Source organism: Cebus imitator, unplaced genomic scaffold, assembly GCF_001604975.1.
Source record: "Cebus imitator isolate Cc_AM_T3 unplaced genomic scaffold, Cebus_imitator-1.0 Scaffold431, whole genome shotgun sequence".
Lineage (NCBI taxonomy): Eukaryota > Metazoa > Chordata > Mammalia > Primates > Cebidae > Cebus > Cebus imitator.
The window spans coordinates 1,126,853-1,145,321 of NW_016107746.1; the positions used below are offsets into that span (position 1 = coordinate 1,126,853).

At 38.8% G+C, this 18,469-nt stretch overlaps 1 protein-coding gene across 2 annotated transcripts in view; it reads right to left on the minus strand.

Moving 5' to 3' along the window:
* Nucleotides 1-11,466: 11,466 nt before the first annotated feature.
* The window catches only part of SLC16A12 (solute carrier family 16 member 12), a 48,377-nt gene continuing 41,374 nt past the window's right edge, over nt 11,467-18,469 (minus strand). For both annotated transcript variants that reach the window (XM_017510135.2, XM_017510134.2), the window contains 3 exons: nt 17,550-18,129; nt 15,121-15,380; nt 11,467-12,037 (listed from right to left, as the gene is read on the minus strand). In XM_017510135.2, the coding sequence (XP_017365624.1) occupies nt 11,775-12,037; nt 15,121-15,380; nt 17,550-18,129 (1,103 nt within the window). In that variant the 3' untranslated portion in view covers nt 11,467-11,774. The remainder of the gene's footprint in view (nt 12,038-15,120; nt 15,381-17,549; nt 18,130-18,469) is intronic.

The window sequence follows — 18,469 nt, forward strand, 5'->3', positions numbered from 1 at the left end:
AATATCCAGTTTGCATTTGGATTCCTCATCATATACTTGATATTTAATATTATAATAAAAGCTGCCTGAGCTGAATTGTATAGTATCCTGCACCTACCTCTGAAAGCTGCCCTTACCAGCTGACTCCAAGCCTCTGAAATGGGTCCTAATTCTAGTGGTTAGATGAACTCATCCTGTCAAGATTAATAAAAATCCTATGATGCCAGGCTCAAGTTCTTTTCTTACCTATTAGACAGACTCATAAATATGCCCAGAGAAGTCGCTGTGATTGCTATTCAGGGTAATTTGACCTTCCAGAAAAGAAGTGCCTCCTCTCCAAATCTTTAAGGTGTTCTTGGAAACTATTTCCTTCAGCACTAAAGCTATGCTCCCTGATTCACAAAAGCTGAGAAAAGCCCTTTCAACAAATGATAAATCAGCTCACAGAAAAACTGGCTTCCCAGTAATGGAGCTCTTCTTAAAGATATTTGCTGTCCTTTCTGGGTGCAGAAATAGTCTTAGCAGTTGATCACATGCTATCAGCCAGAGTTTCAAAAGCAATATATTCTTCTCTAGATTGAGTCCACAATGCAGATTACTTCAATTCAGCAACAACCTTGTAGACAACACAGAACTTTCAAACCAGGAAGACCCTGAGAAAATGCCTGCTCCAACCAACTTTCTTGATAGAAAATTGAGACCAGGACTGGTGATATGACTTAAGGTTTCACAACTAATTTGTGGACCATAATTTACTTCTCTTGGCTCTTGGTTCAGTAGCACTCATCCCATTTTACAGTTTCTACCGGTAATCATTTGTTGTAGGCTAAACCTCAACTGGCAGAGTTTATCTGGCCATGATGTGACTATGCTTATGTGACATCAACTACAACACAGGCAGGCCCAAGGTAGTTCTTTCATGGAATATGTTCATTATTGAGATTAAAGAACATGACAGAAATATAAAACAAATTAATGTGGCATGTTTTTATATAATTGGTGAACTATAAGAAATGAGAATCCGTTTGGCCTTGACAATTAGAACAGTCTCCTTTGAGTAGTTCAAGTGTAATAACATTGTAACCCTAATGTGGTAGCCATAAGAAGCACCTCTCAGATCTCTAGCTACTGGGATTGTAATTGTCTGAAGGTCCCATCTCTACACTCTGAATTCTAGCACTACATTTACACTGAGACTGTGCTTCCCAGTGTGGCAAGGATACTAAGTCATGCCCTTTCCTGAGAGATGCAGTACTCCTCTGATGAGCAATTTAAACTCAAGGACTCCACACTAGCCTTGCCAAATATTCCTTAAAAAAATACTGTAATGTAAGATGTTTCTACCCAACTTTTCTTCGTTCTATCTCTCCTACGTATGTTGTCAGACCTGCATCATATTTGGATTGCTCTTCCAACCTCTATCTGCTCTCTTCCCATTTTTTTCCATAGGTGTTTTCCCGAACACATTTCTTGCACTTTCAACATCCCATCTTGGATCAAACTGACACATCTAGTGAAAGAAATGTAATTAGAGGACTCTAATTGGCTGTAGATAACATTTACATAATGTATATGTCGTTTATTTTTCTTCACCTTTTTGGATCAGTAATTATGACTAAAGAAGAATTAACATGGCTGGGTGTAGTGACTGACTCATGCCTGTAATCACAGCACTTTGTGAGGCTAAGACAGACAAACTACTTGAGGCTAGGAGTTCGAGACCAGTCTGGCCAACATGGCAACACCCCATCTCTACTAAAATTACAAAAGTTAGCTGGGCATGGTGGCATGCACCTGTAATTCCAGCTACTTGGGAGGCTGAGGCTTAAGAATCACTTGAACCCAAGAGGCAGAGGTTGCAGTGAGCAAAGATCACACCATTGCACTCCTCCAGCCTGGCCAACAAGTGAGACTCTGTCTAATAAATAAATACATAAATAAATCTTTCCAATTTTATAATACTTGATTTGGAAAAGAGAAGGAGTAAGAGAGATAAGGGAAATTGTCTTAGTTTCTGTTGGGCTGCTATAATAGAATGCCCGCGGCTGAGTAACTTATAACAAGCAGAAATTTATTTCTCACAGTTCTGGAGACTGGAAGCTCAAGATCAACGTGCTGGCAGGTTTGGTGAGGGCCTGGTCTCTCATTCCAAGATGTTACCTTGAATCCTGCATCCACTAGAAGGGAGGAACTCTGTTCCTCACATGGCAGAAGAGCAGAAGAGAGCAAGAACCCACTCCTGCAAGTCCTTTTTATAAGGGCATTAGTCCAGTCATGTGGGTAGAGCCCTCAGAAATACCTCTCCTTAGGCCCCACCTCTCAGCACTGTTGCATTGGAGATTAAGCTTCCAACCCATGAATTTGGAGGAGACAAAAACATTCAAACCATAATAAAAGGATAGAGACTCAAAAAATACGGTTGAAGTTTGATGGAGTAAAAATTATGTTATTATAACTTACAAAACAAAGTAAAAATTGAATTGTAACTGTTGCAACATGGAAGGAATTGGGATGGGAAGAATTATTTAAATTCTATTAATTAAATCCTAACAACATAGCAGGAAATCAATAGATGAAGTCTATACTAAGCAGATCAATAAATAACATAATAAGGCATACCATCACAGATTGGAATAGCCCCTTTCCACAAAACTGACTTTCTTCCTCTTTCTCTCCCTTCAGAACAACATAGCAAACATATACTGAATTTAAAACAAGTTTAGCACTTAGCTTTCTGCTCATATATCCCCTCTCTTTCTGCTTATACATCCTTTTTTCTCCCAGGGCTCCAGCCTCCCCATTCCTCTCTACTTGTCTTTTGAGCCAAAGTTCCCTGCATCATTGAGATGTGGTTTCTTTTCTTTAGCTTTCTCATTTCCTGAGACTAAGACACACACACTAGATCCCACCCCAACCACAACTACCTCCTTCTTTGGAAATTTCATATTCACTAAGATAAATTTGTTCATCAGACATTTTGTATTTCACTTTAAGTGAGGGAAAAACAGCATCTAATTATTACAAATGTGCATAGAAATGCCATGCATCTATTCTGGGAACAATTTCCCAAAACTGTCTGAACTGAGGGGTTCCTCTGAAAGTGATGAATCAGATTTCTCAACACCTCCTTTCATAATGGCACCTAGCTGAGTAACTAAAGGAATAATGAAGGTGACATGAAGAAGCCCTGGGAATACCATAACTCAATGGGAGCTCACAGGTGCCTCATAGACAACAAACTCTGAAGAGCAAGAATAGATTGATGCCACTTGGATTGAACACTTGGACAAACACTATCTAGTGATCTCAACTCCAGTGACACAATGATAATCATAGCTAACTCTTACATAATACACAATATCTGCCAGGTGCTGTTCTAAGTGCTGTGCATGTAGTAATCTTGTTAAATCATTACAAACCTCCCTAAAATAGGCATTTTTATTCTTTCCTTTCACACATGAGTAATTAGGATATAGAGGCAGGCCCAAGGTCACATACCTAACAAGAGGTGAGAAAAGGATTCAAACTCTGGGTGTCTGGTTCTAGGATCTAGCATTTAGCTACTATATAATATTTTCTGAATAGTCTTAAAATTTGGAATGAAGGCTATGGGAAGATAGAACCAAATCTTTATAGACCATAAGAGAGAGATTCTGGAGGATCACATCAAGCTCAGACATTCTACAGTCATAGGTCACCAGACACTGTTGTACACAGAACCCCAAAACTCTCTGGAAGGAATGGTGAAAGGGAACTATTTGTGCACATCAGGTGTCTCTTGATGCTGGGATTAATAGTTGCTCTGTAACCCCTGGGAGAACAGCCTAAAAAATTGATGGATTCAATCTAAGCGAGAGTTTGTCTCCAGAACTGAATTTTGGAATTCAAAGATTCGTAATAAATTCCTTAGAAAAGGAAGCCACATATTTTGGAAGACTAAAGAAATGGTAAACACTTAGAAGCCAGAACACATACCCAGTCCTTTGTCCTTGTACTCGTGCACACACCAGCCAACATCAGACCCTCACCCAGTGTGGAGAGCAAAATAAGAAGGCAAGAAGATAGTTTGATTTTGCCATTCCACAATGTATACATATTTTAAAATATCATGTTCTACATGATAAATATATACAATTTTTATTTGTCAATTTAAAAAAGAAAGGGAAGGGGAGGGAAGGGGGTGGGGGATGAGTAGGGGTGGAGGGAGCTGGAACACATGTAACAACCAGAGGGTCACCTGCCCTTTAACATCCCCTGAGTTTGCCTTGGGCCTCCCAGCCATGGACTTTGGAAAGTGGCTGTGAATCCCTAATTCTATTAAACATTAATTTGGTTCAAGAGTAACTTCATCTCTCTCCACATGCTTTTCCTTTCCATACCACATCAACCCCAGCAAATCTCACCAAATCAATCAAACAACAACAAATATAAAAACCGAAACAAACACCAAAACTAAAATCATTTACAGTTCATTTCTATATAAAAGCCCATTATGGAGGAGATCCCAAGAGACAGAAAAGTCTACAACTTTAAAGTTAATATTAGATAATCCCTGTTTTTCAGACAGAAAAGGGAGAGAAGTGAGCGTGAGAGGTATTGGGAGAGGGGAGACAGAAATAAACAAAAAATAATAATTGAGGGAGCAAAGAAAGAAGGAAAGAAGAAAAGATCCCCAACCATTTATTGATATTCCTGCCTCTTTCCATGATTCTGAGCTTTGCTGCTTTCCCTGTCTCCTCTTCACCCTTCAAAACTGTTCTTCCATTTTTCTTAAACAGAGCAATTCAGTTCTAACTCTTATCCTCATACTCAACCACAAACTCACCTATGCATAACCAAATCCATCAAGTTGCTCAGTTCTACAGAAGAGCTTTCATTCTAAGATAATCCACTCTCCTTTGAAAGCAATTTCAGTTACAAATAAATAGAATCCCCACATAATTTCACATGTACTACGCATTTAAAGTAAATATAACCACTAAATTTGTCATAATTGGTGTATCGTATAATCCAACGTTTGATGTTTTTGAATTGACATCGAATCCATTCTACATCATTTGGTTTCAACGTTTTCTAACATTTGGTTTCTAATATATGTTTGAGATTCTGTGTCTCACACTTTAACTCCTTTATCAACTAACATCAAATAAATTAACACATTAGTAAGCATCAAAGTAGGAACAACAATGAGAGAACGCTGATAATCTGGATTCCTGAGAAAGGCAGAAGACTCCAAATTTTTTTACATTACATTTTACCAGTGGCTATCCCTAGTCAAGCCAGTCAAAATCATCATTCATATTAATTTTGATACTCCACATTAGAAAGCTGACATAGGTAACCAAAAGCTGAAAAGTGCAACACAGCATCTTTATCCCTATATTTGTGCTTGCAAGAGGAACAGGATAAATGTGGTGGAAACAGTAACGAGCAAAGGAGGAGTTGGAAGAGGAGGAGACAATCACAAACTTTAGTGTTTGTGCTAAGGCAGGCCTTGGGGAGTTGAACAGTTGGAGACCCCCAACTCCTGGGAAGTGTTCTCATGAATTCCAGCAGATGGCAGTGCTGCATAACATGTCAATTTTAAAACGCTTTGTGCTGTTCAAGCTTTGGACCCTTGAGAATGACACCCTTTTACAGTTGAGAGAGGAATATTGAAGTATAGCCCTGAAAATCGCTACTTTGTACTTAAAGAAGGCAATTGCAGCCTCCAAAAGTCCCAGACACCTTTATGGACCTGTCATTGGAACATTTATGTCCACGTGTGCTTGGTTCTGCACTGGCCTGAGATGCCTGCAGGAACCTCAAGAAGCCACACAAAGCAGCTGCCTCACATCTCTTTCCCTCACTCCCAGCTTCTTGCCCTGAAAAGAGTAAGGGCTGATTCCAATCTGTTCAATCCTGTCTTCAGATTCCCCAGAATCAAATTTTTTCAGCCCATAATGAATTCTTCCTCTCCTAACCTTCAAAGTACTACATATGCCTTTAACCTCAGGTCAATATTTAATAACTTCTTGTTGTTCTAACCTGAGCTGGTTTCAGTTTGCCAATTATGTAGTAAACTCGTGATCACAGAGGGGGTGCTATGTGTATTTTTAATTCTCCACCATATTTAACATGGTTCCAGATTCCAAAGAGGTGCTTGATAAATAGTTGGTTGATAACTCCGTTCACCATGTCTTAAAAATGTCTGCCAGCATGTGGTCTAATTTTCAGCAATGACCTATGAGTTATGGGCAGCCATAGGTCTGGTCAGGAAAAAGATTCCGGTCAGAAACATCTCCTGCACCTGGCCAAACCCTGGCACAAAGGTTTCTTGTTAAAGCAGTTTGTGCGATGCCTGTAACTGAAACCTCATCTTTTCATGTTTGGGGCATGTGCAATCCACCTTTTCCCAACATTCCAGGGCTCCCTCGTGTGAACAGCTCCTCTTCCCTGGGGTTTCCATTCATTTGTGCACAACAGCTATTTAATTAAGCCTATCTGGATTGAACACAGTAGTATCTTTTTTTACATTCAGGCCTCAATCAAAAGTTTGTTATTTAATATCTTTTGATCAACTCTTCCCTTTGCCACTTTTATCCCCTTTCTGAAACCTGCTCCATAATGGCCAAGGCTCCAGAGCTTCTACTATTTATGTGACATTTCTAACAAGGTGTCCTATCTAGACACGCTAAATTAGGAACATCAAATATATCCTATCTGTTCTAGATGCAAGAGCAACTTGGCCCAAACAAACCTGCACCCCAACCCTTCAATCAGCCCCACCCTTGCTAGTGTTACAATTCTCCTTAGCAGTTTTTTTCAAATTCATTTGTTCTTTGCACTCATTTATTCATTCACCAAGTATTCTTTGAATGCCTGCTCTGGGTCAGGCACTGCTCTAAACAGTGAATAAGTCAGTATGATCCCTATCCTCAGAAAACTTGTGGTTTTGTGGAGCAGATGAAATTTTAAAATAAACACACATGTCAATATATACGATTGTAACTAAAAGATGTTCTTTGAAGGAAAATAACAGTGCTATGAGCATGAAGAATGTGGGTGGTAGGGGCGGGAGAGGGATGTATAATTTAGATGAGGGCAGTGATTAAAGATGGATTCCTAGGGCAGTGACATTTAAACTGAGGCCCAAAATATGAGAAGAGAGTGAACACAGGGATTAACATGTGCAAAATGCCCCAAGGTGGGGGATAGAAAGGAAAGGCTTGGTACTTAGAGGAACTAATAGAACAACTGGGCGCTAGAGTATAGTAGAGTATGAGGAATGAAGCCTGATGGCGGGAACTATACCCTGGGTGACCTCGTAAGTCCAGGGTGGGCACTGAACGCTCATACCAGCCCTATAAATTCTGTGATTCTGAAATAGGCTTTGCTCTTCCTAGTTTGAGCTTTAGAAACTTAGGGTCTGATATCTGGATTCATCCACCTGCACTTGGGCCTAACCTGAGGTAACCACACAGAGGCTGCCCACATCCTTTCTCCCACTCCCAAACTCTTCCCCACCTTGACCCATACCCACACCTTGCTCTGGCCCCAGCTGCAAAAACAGGCTATCCAAGAATGAGCATAGGTTTTCATCTTTCCTGGGACAAGGTCCTTGAACTCTTCCATCATTACGCTGGTCAATGGGAAAAGACCTAATTTGCCATCACAAAAGGAACATTTTTATGGAAAAACTTGAAAAGGGCTGCATTAGAAATGCTAAATCTAAAGACTTTTAATGTCAAAAATAAACTTTCTCATTTAATTCTAGACCAATCTTAGGTCCCAGATCCCTCAGAAAGACCTCTGACCCTTAAACAATTAAGAGGAATAATGAGAGTAATAACGATCACTCTCATCTAAATCTCAAAATCCCTTGTCATTGGATTGACTCTCTTGGGTCAGGAGAGAAAATAAAAGGCCCTTTTGACTTAATTTAATGCAGCTCTAGACCTCAGGTAGATAGATCCTTAGGGTGCTGGGGACAGGAAGAGAACATTTTAATCTTCAATTGAGACGCTCAAAGTCCATAGCAAGAAAGGGGCCCCAATCATCTTTGTAAGTAACGAGTGGCTCATTTATAGGTGATACTAACCACACATGTCCCCCATTAGCATGAACAAATTATTCTTGCCAGTTCAGTTATTCCCTGGCAGCTGAAGGAAACATGTGCTGCTCATGTTAATATATTTCAAACCGCTTCATCAAGGGAGAGGATAATGGGTAGATAATTGTAGATGTGGGGGGTAGGTACGTTGAGTATACTACTCATTCTACTTTTGTATATGTTTGAAAAGTACCATAACCATAATGTTTTGCCTTAAATGTCAGTCCTTTTATCATTATTTAACATCTTCCCACTCCCCCAACCAAATAGTTTTCTATGCTATGCGACAAAATCTCAATTGTCTGTCATTAGCAGCTGAGCTGGCAACAGATAAAAATCTATTGTTTGACAGTTATAAAAAAAACAAAAACACACCTTTTTTAACTCAAACTTTCATGCGTGAGAAAAGAAACTCAGATGTCTACTCTTAATTTGTACTATTTCATTTTCAATAAACAATTTCAGAATTAGACCTACTGGGACCAGGAAGGGGAGTGCCAAATAGACATTACCATTCTCATTATCAAAGCAATGGCAAAGGCACTTCAAAAAGAACTCAGATCCTAACTGAGAAAGCCTGACTTTGGTAATGTGGAAGACAAACAGTGGAACTAACTCACTTTTGGGACAAAGTATGCTTCCCAACCCTCAATGCTCCCCAAAATAAGCCTGGATCACCCGCCAACCCTAAATGCTCTTCAAAAGAAGCCTGGATCAATCAACAGCAAATTAAACCACTGAGCTTGGAAGTAATGGTTTTGATAGAACCTCTTGGGAAAATTCCTGGAAATCTCCAATCTAGAATCTTCCTTCAATATTGATTAGAAGATTGAAGCATGATCCACAGGATTTTATCTGCCCACGGGAATGTCTGTTTCCAAACAGCTTCTTGAACCCACATAATGATCCAAGTAGGCATAGGGGAAGGACACCAGGCTTCAGCATCAGTAGCATCCCAGTTTTACAGGATTTCACACTAGAGGAATGCAGTGGATACCGAGCTGTGGGAACTGGTGCCTCAGTTTCCACATCTACAAAATGATAATAATAGAGGTCACTAGGGAAGTTAAATGAGACAGTGCATAGGAAGTGCCTGGCACAATAACTCATACATTGGAAAAATTCAATAAAGACTTTTGGTTTTTGCAAATCATTTGATTACTTACCACATCTTAAAAAGCTGACCACATCTTAGCATGATCCAGACAAGTCCACTCACCATGCACTCCAAACCCTTGTCCAAGGTAAAAATGTCTTTCCAAACACAGGGCAATAAACTCATTTTATTTTGCTTTTGAAATAAGAAAATATTAGCATAAATATTTCATCTATGAAATTGCAATTGAACAAAGAGCCCAATCATACAGTGTATCTACAAAGTTAGATAATGTCTTCTGCTTTTCTATTCAGATAATTCCAAAGTAGAACTTACAGTAGTAGAAAGAAAAATTTAAGATGTAAAATTATCCCACTACAATTTTGTTCTTGATTCCACAAAATACACCATTCCCATGAATTTCTCAGTTTTAAAATAAACAGTATAGGCACATGGAACATTAATAGTAAAATTCTGTGTAGATATGTAAAATAGTAGACCTTAAGATGTACATTTTTCTTACTGTTTTTCTAAAAATGCTGCTTCAAAAGAGAAAGCAAAATGCAAATCTACACATGTTTAAAGTCAAATCTCCCATACAAAATCTTTAAAAGTTCCTTATCATTATGCTCATTTTTCATAAGTACTTATAATACTTCATAGGAATTATATTGCAGAACCTCATAAAATTTGGTTGTGATTATGATGAAAAAATATGTATAAGAACACTTGTAACTATTTATATTTTTTAAAATCTTTAGGCTTGAAAATTCAAAAAATGATATTTAGGGCAAAGTGCTATTTCAAACAGATATAACTTCATTTTAACTTTGACTTTTTACAGATATCTTCCAAATATTTTTAAAATTACAAATGACAAAGTCAATGGGGTGCAAAACTAAATTCTTAAACTAAGTAAGGAGAAAACAGATAACATTTAAATTTCTCTTTTGAAAATAACTATGAAATACTACCATTTTCTCTTATCACATCCAGTCAGTATTTCATTCTGAAAGCAATGTATTAACATGTGATTTTATGAAATAGTCCAGTGATAGGCAAGCTCTCTTGCTGAGCATACACAGTAACCCAGGATCTTCCTTATTGCTGTTTTCCTTACCCCCAGCACTTGCGAGGCCTCATAGGAGACAGTGGATTAAATAGCCTTCAGGATCAAAAAAGTTCCTTGACATTTGGATTTTAAACTACAGAATGATTAAAATTGATTGCATAATTTGCCCCTATTTACAGGTGTGACATGATGTGGGATTCAGGATTATAATTCTTTAGACTTAAAATGGAGACAAGCTGGGGGATCTGGACATTTTCTTCCCTCCATCCCTTCCCTCTTCAATCTGAAGACTCAGAAATTATCCCAAACCACAGAAAAGTAGAGTATTTGAGGGTGAATAAACTTCTAATCTAATAAGTAGATTTCTAATTATTATCTGTAAAGAGATGAAAAGCAGTGGACAATGGAACAAGAATTAACACAGCAAGAAAATAATCTCACCTTTAGAATATCTCTAGGATAATATATTTCAGATAACTGACCCTCTCCAATCCTCTTTTGGGCAATGATGAAACTAAATGTCTGATCTGCAAAGAAAACTCTCACCAGAGACCTGCTGATTCAAGAATTCAATTCCTGCACAATTGGAATACTGCCAACATTTTTTCATCCTAACAGGAATGTGTCTGCAGTTTAAGAGCTTTTTCCCTAAAGGTAAAAATGAGAAGTTTTGGTATTGTTAACATTTCAGGTAAGATTGAGAGGTTGTCCCTGTGCCTGAGGATGTTCTGCTAAATTTAGAATAAGTATTATATGTGATGGTAACAAAGGTGAGAGCTTGGGACTCAGTCTCAGGAAAAAAGCTTTCAGTTTTCCAGTGGACAATTTCAAATAGATCTTACCAGCCACCCTTTAAGATCTATTCCAATCATGGCATTCCATGATTATTTGGATTCTCAAAGTGGTGTCTACCCTTGAGCAGAGGCAAGGGCTGGCTGGAAGACTAAGAGAAAGAAAATGAGTTTCTTTCTATATTAGTCACCACCTTTTGAAGAATCTCAAGTATGCTTTAACAACCCCAAGTAAAACCCTAATGAGAAACTCCATCATAAAAAAGGTATGGCATCTTCTCTCTCTACCACCACACCCAAGCTGACCTTCCTTCTCCAAATCAGACAAGGTAAGCAAAGCTACACGTTAATGTTTCCATTTTCTTTCTGAGGAGGGAACATGAAGGGGCTGAGACTGGATCAAAGCTGCTGCCCGGTGTCATCTGCTTTGGTTATGCCTTGAAATTATCCCTAATTACAGCTAATTATATCAGTTGTGTCCTTACATTTCTTATAGAGCCATGCCCATTGACCAAAAGATAGGAGTTCAGTTATGAGTACAAATCCCAAATGAGAAGCCTCTGGGCTAGTCCAGCTTTCTTTATTATGTGCTATTTTCCCTTAAAAATATTAATACGGTAACGAAACAATAATAATTTCCCTGGAAGGTAATACTTCTGCCAAAATAAAAAGTTTCAGAAACATGAAGAATCTGGTGGCCCTACCTCTCTCAAACCTGAAGATTCTGGGGCTCAAGGTCATTGGTCACGTGGGACTGTAACCAGGCACTGCTGTAGCCACAGACTCCCCATGTTTCTGATCTAATTCTCTTGTCACAGAATAAGCCACTGCTCCATTGGTCCATAGCTGCAGCTTGGGATCAGATTCTTTGGCAATGAACTGCAGCTGGGTTTTTCTCATTCTCTTTACAAGTCTAGCAAAGCCAAGCAACACAGAGCTAAATATCATTGAAAATCCACAAAGGAGGAATGCCGCAGTGTAGCTGCCAGTTGTATCTACCAGCCATCCTGTAACAAACAACAGCAAAATTATATTGTTAAGCTGAAAATTCAGTTGTTTACCCACTCTCAAATTCTAACTATTTGTGAGGATAATAGTGGATTGATAGCACCGCCAATTGTAGTTTTGAGAGAAAAAGCAGGTCACCTAAAAATATTGTGCAGCAACTGAAAAATACATTCTGTTTTCCAGGAAAACTTCTAAAGTGAATTGATTGTTGTTATGTAAAGTACTTGGGAGAGCATCATGTACCTGGTAGTCACGACATAAATATTAGTTACTATTAACTCCATGAAATCTGGTAGAAAGCTAAAAGTAGCATCATTTAAATGATTAAAGTTGGAATAATTTATCGAGGGTATTAAGAGAATGCATTTGTACAAAATGCCAGTAGTATTCACAACACCCATACACTATTTTGAGTAACATGACATGCATCAAAGCAGAATCCACATTTTCAACTGGATTCAGCCATTGTGCTCTATCCAGTTTGAAAATCTGAACTTTGAGCCATTTCAGAAGTTGCAAATGCAACGTAGCTTTTTTTCTTTATCTCTTGTTGCAACAAATTAATCTCAATATCTATCTCAGCTCTACATTTTGAGGAAAGCAAGGGCATATGACATGCAAAATAGTAGCCACAATGATTAGAAAACCAATCGGGTAACATTATACTTTGTCAGGCAATTATTTTATAATGAACAAAAGGTTTTTTAAATTCCTTCAAACTTTCCTTATCTGCCAAAAAAAATTCATCAGAGAAGTATATGGTTTCTTCTCTTACCCACTTCACATCCATCAGTCAAAAACGGCATGTAGAAGTTGTTATAAGCCCCACAAAATTTCCTGAATTTAAACTACTCTCAAATATTTCAGTTATTGTTTCATTTACCTGTGCATTTCTATAGCACCAAACAGAAAAGACTGCATAGACAGTTGCCATTTGAAAGGTAAATAAATAAGAAAATGATACAATAAGAACTCATGTCTTAATCCTCTAATTCCCAGTAATGAATATAATATCTGATTTGCCAGTAAAGGCCATGGTCTGAGGAAAGGATTCATGAATCCCAATTTCATTTGTGTCCTGTGACCTTTGACAGAATGACACTATTTCTAAAGGTTGGTGAACACTAAAATAGGCTATGGAGGGAGGATGTGGGAACATTTTGGGGGCAGTTTTCAAAAACAGAGCATTAAACACAAAGATCTATATCACGGAGTTTCAACTGACCAGGATTTTTCATCTGCACCAGTGAAGTGGCCACAATTTCCCCTAGTTTGCTGTGTTTATTCCACCCCAATTGCTGGATTTGGAAATAGCCTGCAACTGTCTATTCACAATAATAGCTAATAGCAGAAACCCTGCCTTCCTCAAAAAATTTCCTGCCTTCTTTCTAGGCAAAGTTTTGAGTTATTTCTCTTTTGCCTGTCTGCAGAGCCCTTGTTCACGCTCTCAGTTTTAATCTAGGCAGATAGTAATATGGAACAGTAATTCTCACTCTTTACCATGCATGAGCATCACAACAAAGTTGGCTGAAAATGTAGATTTCTGGAACTCATCCTGAACCTTCAGATCACAGGTGGGAGTGTCAAGGAATCTGCATTTTTAACAAGGTTCCTAGGAAACTCACATGCAGGTGGTGTAGATCACATGCTTTAGGAAGGAGAAACAGATTCCAGCCTGTTTACTGCTGTCTCTCTCCAGCATGATAAATACAATAGTAGTTATACAGGCAATAAATATTTGTTGAATTACTTATTTAATGGATGCAATAAGTATTTGTCAAATTATTTGTTTAATCATGCTTTACTCTATAGCATTTTCGAGTTTATAAAACATTCTAGGTGCTTTATATGATGACTCCCAAATCTATATACAAATCAGGCCATCCATTAAAGCTCACATTTCATCCTTAAACAGCTCTATTATGCATTTTTACCTGTATATTTCAGAAATTTCAACATATCTAAATACCATATTCATTATTTTTCAGGCAAAGCCACTTTCTTGCATTTCCTTATTTTTTCAACCATGACATTATTTTCTAAGTCACCCTTGACTTCTTTCTCTCATTCACCTCTGTATGCTAAATTCTGCTGATTTCTTTTTTAACTTCCTCCTTTCCCCCAGAGCTCATCAACATTTCTGCTGCAGCAGCCCTAGCTCAGGCCTTTATCAGCTGCCTCCTAAACTGTTAGAATGGAATCTTAGCTACCTCTCTCCTAAGTTACTAGATCAATTGCTAGATCACATTTTCTAACACATACGCTTGACCATATTATCCTTTCACATAAAAACTTTAATACTACCTATAGTCTATGAAGAATAGAGCCCAGTTCCTTTGTCTGGCACCCAAAACACTCCACTATGACACTGGCATTTATAATTTCAGCCTCATCACCCACTTCCCTGTTGGAATCCTTTTCTCCCACAAGACTTCCCTGTAAATGTACCCTACTTATTTATTTATTTATTTATTCTTTGTTTAGAGACAGAGTCTCACTCTTTTGCTCAGGCTGGAGTGCAGTGGCACGATATTGGATCACTGCAACCTCTGCCTCCCAGGTTCAAACAATTCTCCTGCCTCAGCCTCCGGAGTAGCTGGGACTACAGGCGCATGTTGCCATGCCCAGCAAATTTTTTTTTATTTTAGTAGAGTTCGGGTTTCACCATGTTGCCCAGGCTGGTCTTGAACTCCTGAGATCAGGCAATCTGCCTGCCTCAGCCTCCCAAAATGCTAGGATTACAGGCATGAGCCACCATGCTCAGCTTGCCCTATTTATCTATATAAGGCTAAACAACTGCTCCATCCCCCTGTTCCCATCATTAATATGGAAAGGAATCAAGACCCTAATTTGGGACTTACTCTTTCCAGGTAGGCTAAGGTTCCTACTTGGTTGGAAAAAGATTATAAAACAAGGATGTAGGTGGAACCATGATGGTTTTGGGAGCTCTTATATCCCTTTTCTCTTTCACTTTTCCCCAGCTCTCTTGACAATCCTTCTCATTGACTGCATGTGGGTTTGCTGTTTTCACATCAATATGCCAAAGAGAAGAGGTGATTGGGGTTTCTCTCCGGAAACTTACCTGCAATGGGTGGGCTCACCAAGTACGGCACTGCGTGAAGGAAGTACACCACACCAAGCGCTGATGACAAAGAGGTGGTCCCCACTATCTCTGCAGTCACTACTGGGATCAAGGTCACATAGGCACCATCAAAGTAGCCAAAGGTACAAGAGAAAGGCACAAGCAGAGGGAGACTTTGAAGCATTGGGAGGCAGAGATAGCAGAGCCCATCCATTCCCACAGCAAAGAGGTAGCAAACATACTGGTAATTCTTCAGACACCTGTAGATGTGAAGAACAAAAATGAGTACAAGATGTACACATTCTGTAAAATAGCCTCAGAACCACTGCTACGCAGCAGTAAGCCTTGCAGTTATTTATAGCGATACCGTTCCCATTGTATGTTATCTATGCTGTCTTTCTATCCTTCTTTTATGCAAATGTAAGAATTCATCTCTCCAGGAAGCATGGTATGGTAGAAAGAATATATGCTCCAAAATTAGAAAGGCAGAATATTAAAACTAGTTCTACCACTCATTGCCTGCCTAACTTAATTTCTTTAGCTATAAAATGGAAAGGTTATCTATCTCATAGGGTTACTCTAAAAGTAGTCATGAAATAACATGTAGAGCAGGGGTGTCCAATCTTTTGGCTTCCCTAGGCCACATCGGAAGAAGAATTGTCATGGGCCACACGTCAAATAAACTAACACTAATGATAGCTGATGAACTAAAAAAAAAAAAAAAAAAAAAAAAAAAAGGCGGGGGGGATGTGCACAAATCTCAAAATGTTGTTAAGAAAGTTTACAAATTTGTGTTGGACCATGTTCACAGCTGTCCTGGGCTGCATGCAGCCCATGGGCCGCAGGTTGGACAAGCTTGACGTAAAGCAACCAGAGGCTAATTTTCCTAGCAGTCTACCATATTAGAGGCTTTTAGTCATGTTATCCATTGGTATCTGGCACATCATAGATCATAAATACTCAATAACTCAAGTGGTTACACAAAGGTGAAACTGTAATACAAAGACATTAAAATGATTTGCCAGAGATAATGGAGGTCTTGGAATAGGACAAAGTCTTATTTCAAGATTTCTGAAGTGGAATTTTCCCCATAACTTCAAATCCATCTATGATATCCATTGTTTCAAAGACTCTGTATAATGTCAGCTTCAACAGCTTATGCTTTACATTTTTCTACCCAAAGCCTCATTTGAACCTCACAAAACCATATAAGGTCAACAGGCAAATATTGCACTGGCTCATTTTACAGATAGAGGGTAAAATGAGGATCTGAGGGTTAGGCGACTTTCTGTAGGTCACAGTGTTAATAAGGAGCAGAGCCAGCTCAAGAACTTAGGTCTTGTATGCCTCAGACTAGACACGCCTCCATTATGCCTCAGACTAGACGTGCCTCCATTATCTTGCCGAGTTATTTGATTGTGAAAATAGGTACCCTTTGCTCTTCTCCTTCTTCTTTAACAATTAAAAATGTGGAAATAGTACTAAATATTATATTCATAACACTGGAGAATGGCAGTTGGATCCTGATTAATTACCAAAAACATAATTTGTCAGAAGCTACATGATGGTATTAGCTCTGCAGGTCACATCTCAAGTGTGAATAGTTCATCATTTAAGAGAATATGAGTAGCCTGCACTCTTCAGTCCGAACAGATGAGCATTTGCTGAAGAAATTACTTGGTAGATTTCTTATAACTTTGGTTTCTAAGCCTACAATTACAAGGAAATTATTTGCAGTTTGCACTGTCAAACATAAACATGAGACTACAAATAATGTGTTATCATTGCACCTGATCCTCCTGCCTGAACTGGATTCTGCTCCTTTTTCCATTGCTAGTCAATCTGGAGTGATTCAAAAGAAACTAACACCACCACACCCAGCCAGAAGGTGTCTTGCTTGAGGACTGACTTATCTTGGGATGGAATTAAATCCACCACCAGAACTTGTTGTCACCCTAGGCCTCTGCAATTGAGACACATCTGGCCCATAACCTTTTTTTGTATTACCTGTGAACTAAGAATGTTTTTTTATTTTAAAATGGTTGGAAAAAATCAAAATAAAAATATTTTGTGACACAAGAAAATTATAAGAAAAATTTACCTTTCAGTGTGCATAAAGTCTTATTGGAACATAGCCACTCTCTTTTGTTTGCATATTGTCTGGGGCTGTTTTGTACTATAATAGCAGAGTTGGGTAGTTGTGACAAAGAACACATGGCCTACATAGCCAAAAATGTTTACTATCCGTCCCTTTATAGAAAATTTCGCCAATCTGTCATCTAGAAGAACCAGCAAGGGAGATGCCTTCAGATACTGCAGACTAGTTAACATTATTCAGACCTAGGTATTCCACATGGTAAGGGGCTGAGGAGAAACTCAAGGCTTAAAGTCCCCTGGTGGGGAACCAATTGTGGTTTCATGAATTTTACCTTCTGTTGGTCAGCCATCCAAATGTGATGTTGCCAATAATGTCAATCACTCCAAGTATGGACATAAGAAAAGCAGCTTGCTGATGACTCACTCCAACACTCAAAGCATAAGGCACCAAGTACACAAAGAGAGGGCTGCAGCCATAAGCCATAAACAGAATGGAGATGGCCAGCACAACAAAGTCTGATATCAGTAAAAACCTATATTCCTGCTGCAAACAGCAACAAAGGCAAGCCTGTGCCCATTCTTTGGTCAAAGATGAATACGGAGACACCTGCTTCAAGCCTTCTTTCTGAGTTCTACAGACATGGTTCTGCTCTGGAGTTGTGTGGTCTTCTTCAAGAGTAATCGGCCTCATCAAGGCACCACAAACACAGAGATTCAAGACGAAGCCCCCAAGAATGAGTAAGGCTCCCCGCCAGGAAAACTGTTCAATAAGGAGCTGAACCACAGGAGCCAGGATGAAGGTGCCAATGCCACTTCCTGACATGGCGATCCCATAAGCAAGGGCTTTCCGTCTGTTGAAGTACTTGCCAACCATGGCAATAGCTGGAGAGTAACAAAGTGCAAATCCAAGACCTGGGGATAAAGAGAACTCTGTGAGTGCTGGTGTACCAAAACAGCCCATGGGAGAAAATATCTCAGAATGCAATTATTTTATTAAAGAGAATCTGATCTTTCATTAAACTCTTTTAAAGCTGCTTTTTACATCAAGCTTAAAATGAGTCTCCCTTCACCAGTCATTCACAATTTAGAAAATGTAGGATATATATGATTTTCGTCTTAGGGAGTGTACCCTTAAGGAAATATGACTTCATAACCAAAATCAAATGAGGAACATGAAAATCATCATACAAACTAAATTGGAATTCAATAGAAAATTTGGATAATGCCAACCAAGGAAACTGATCCCTCCTCC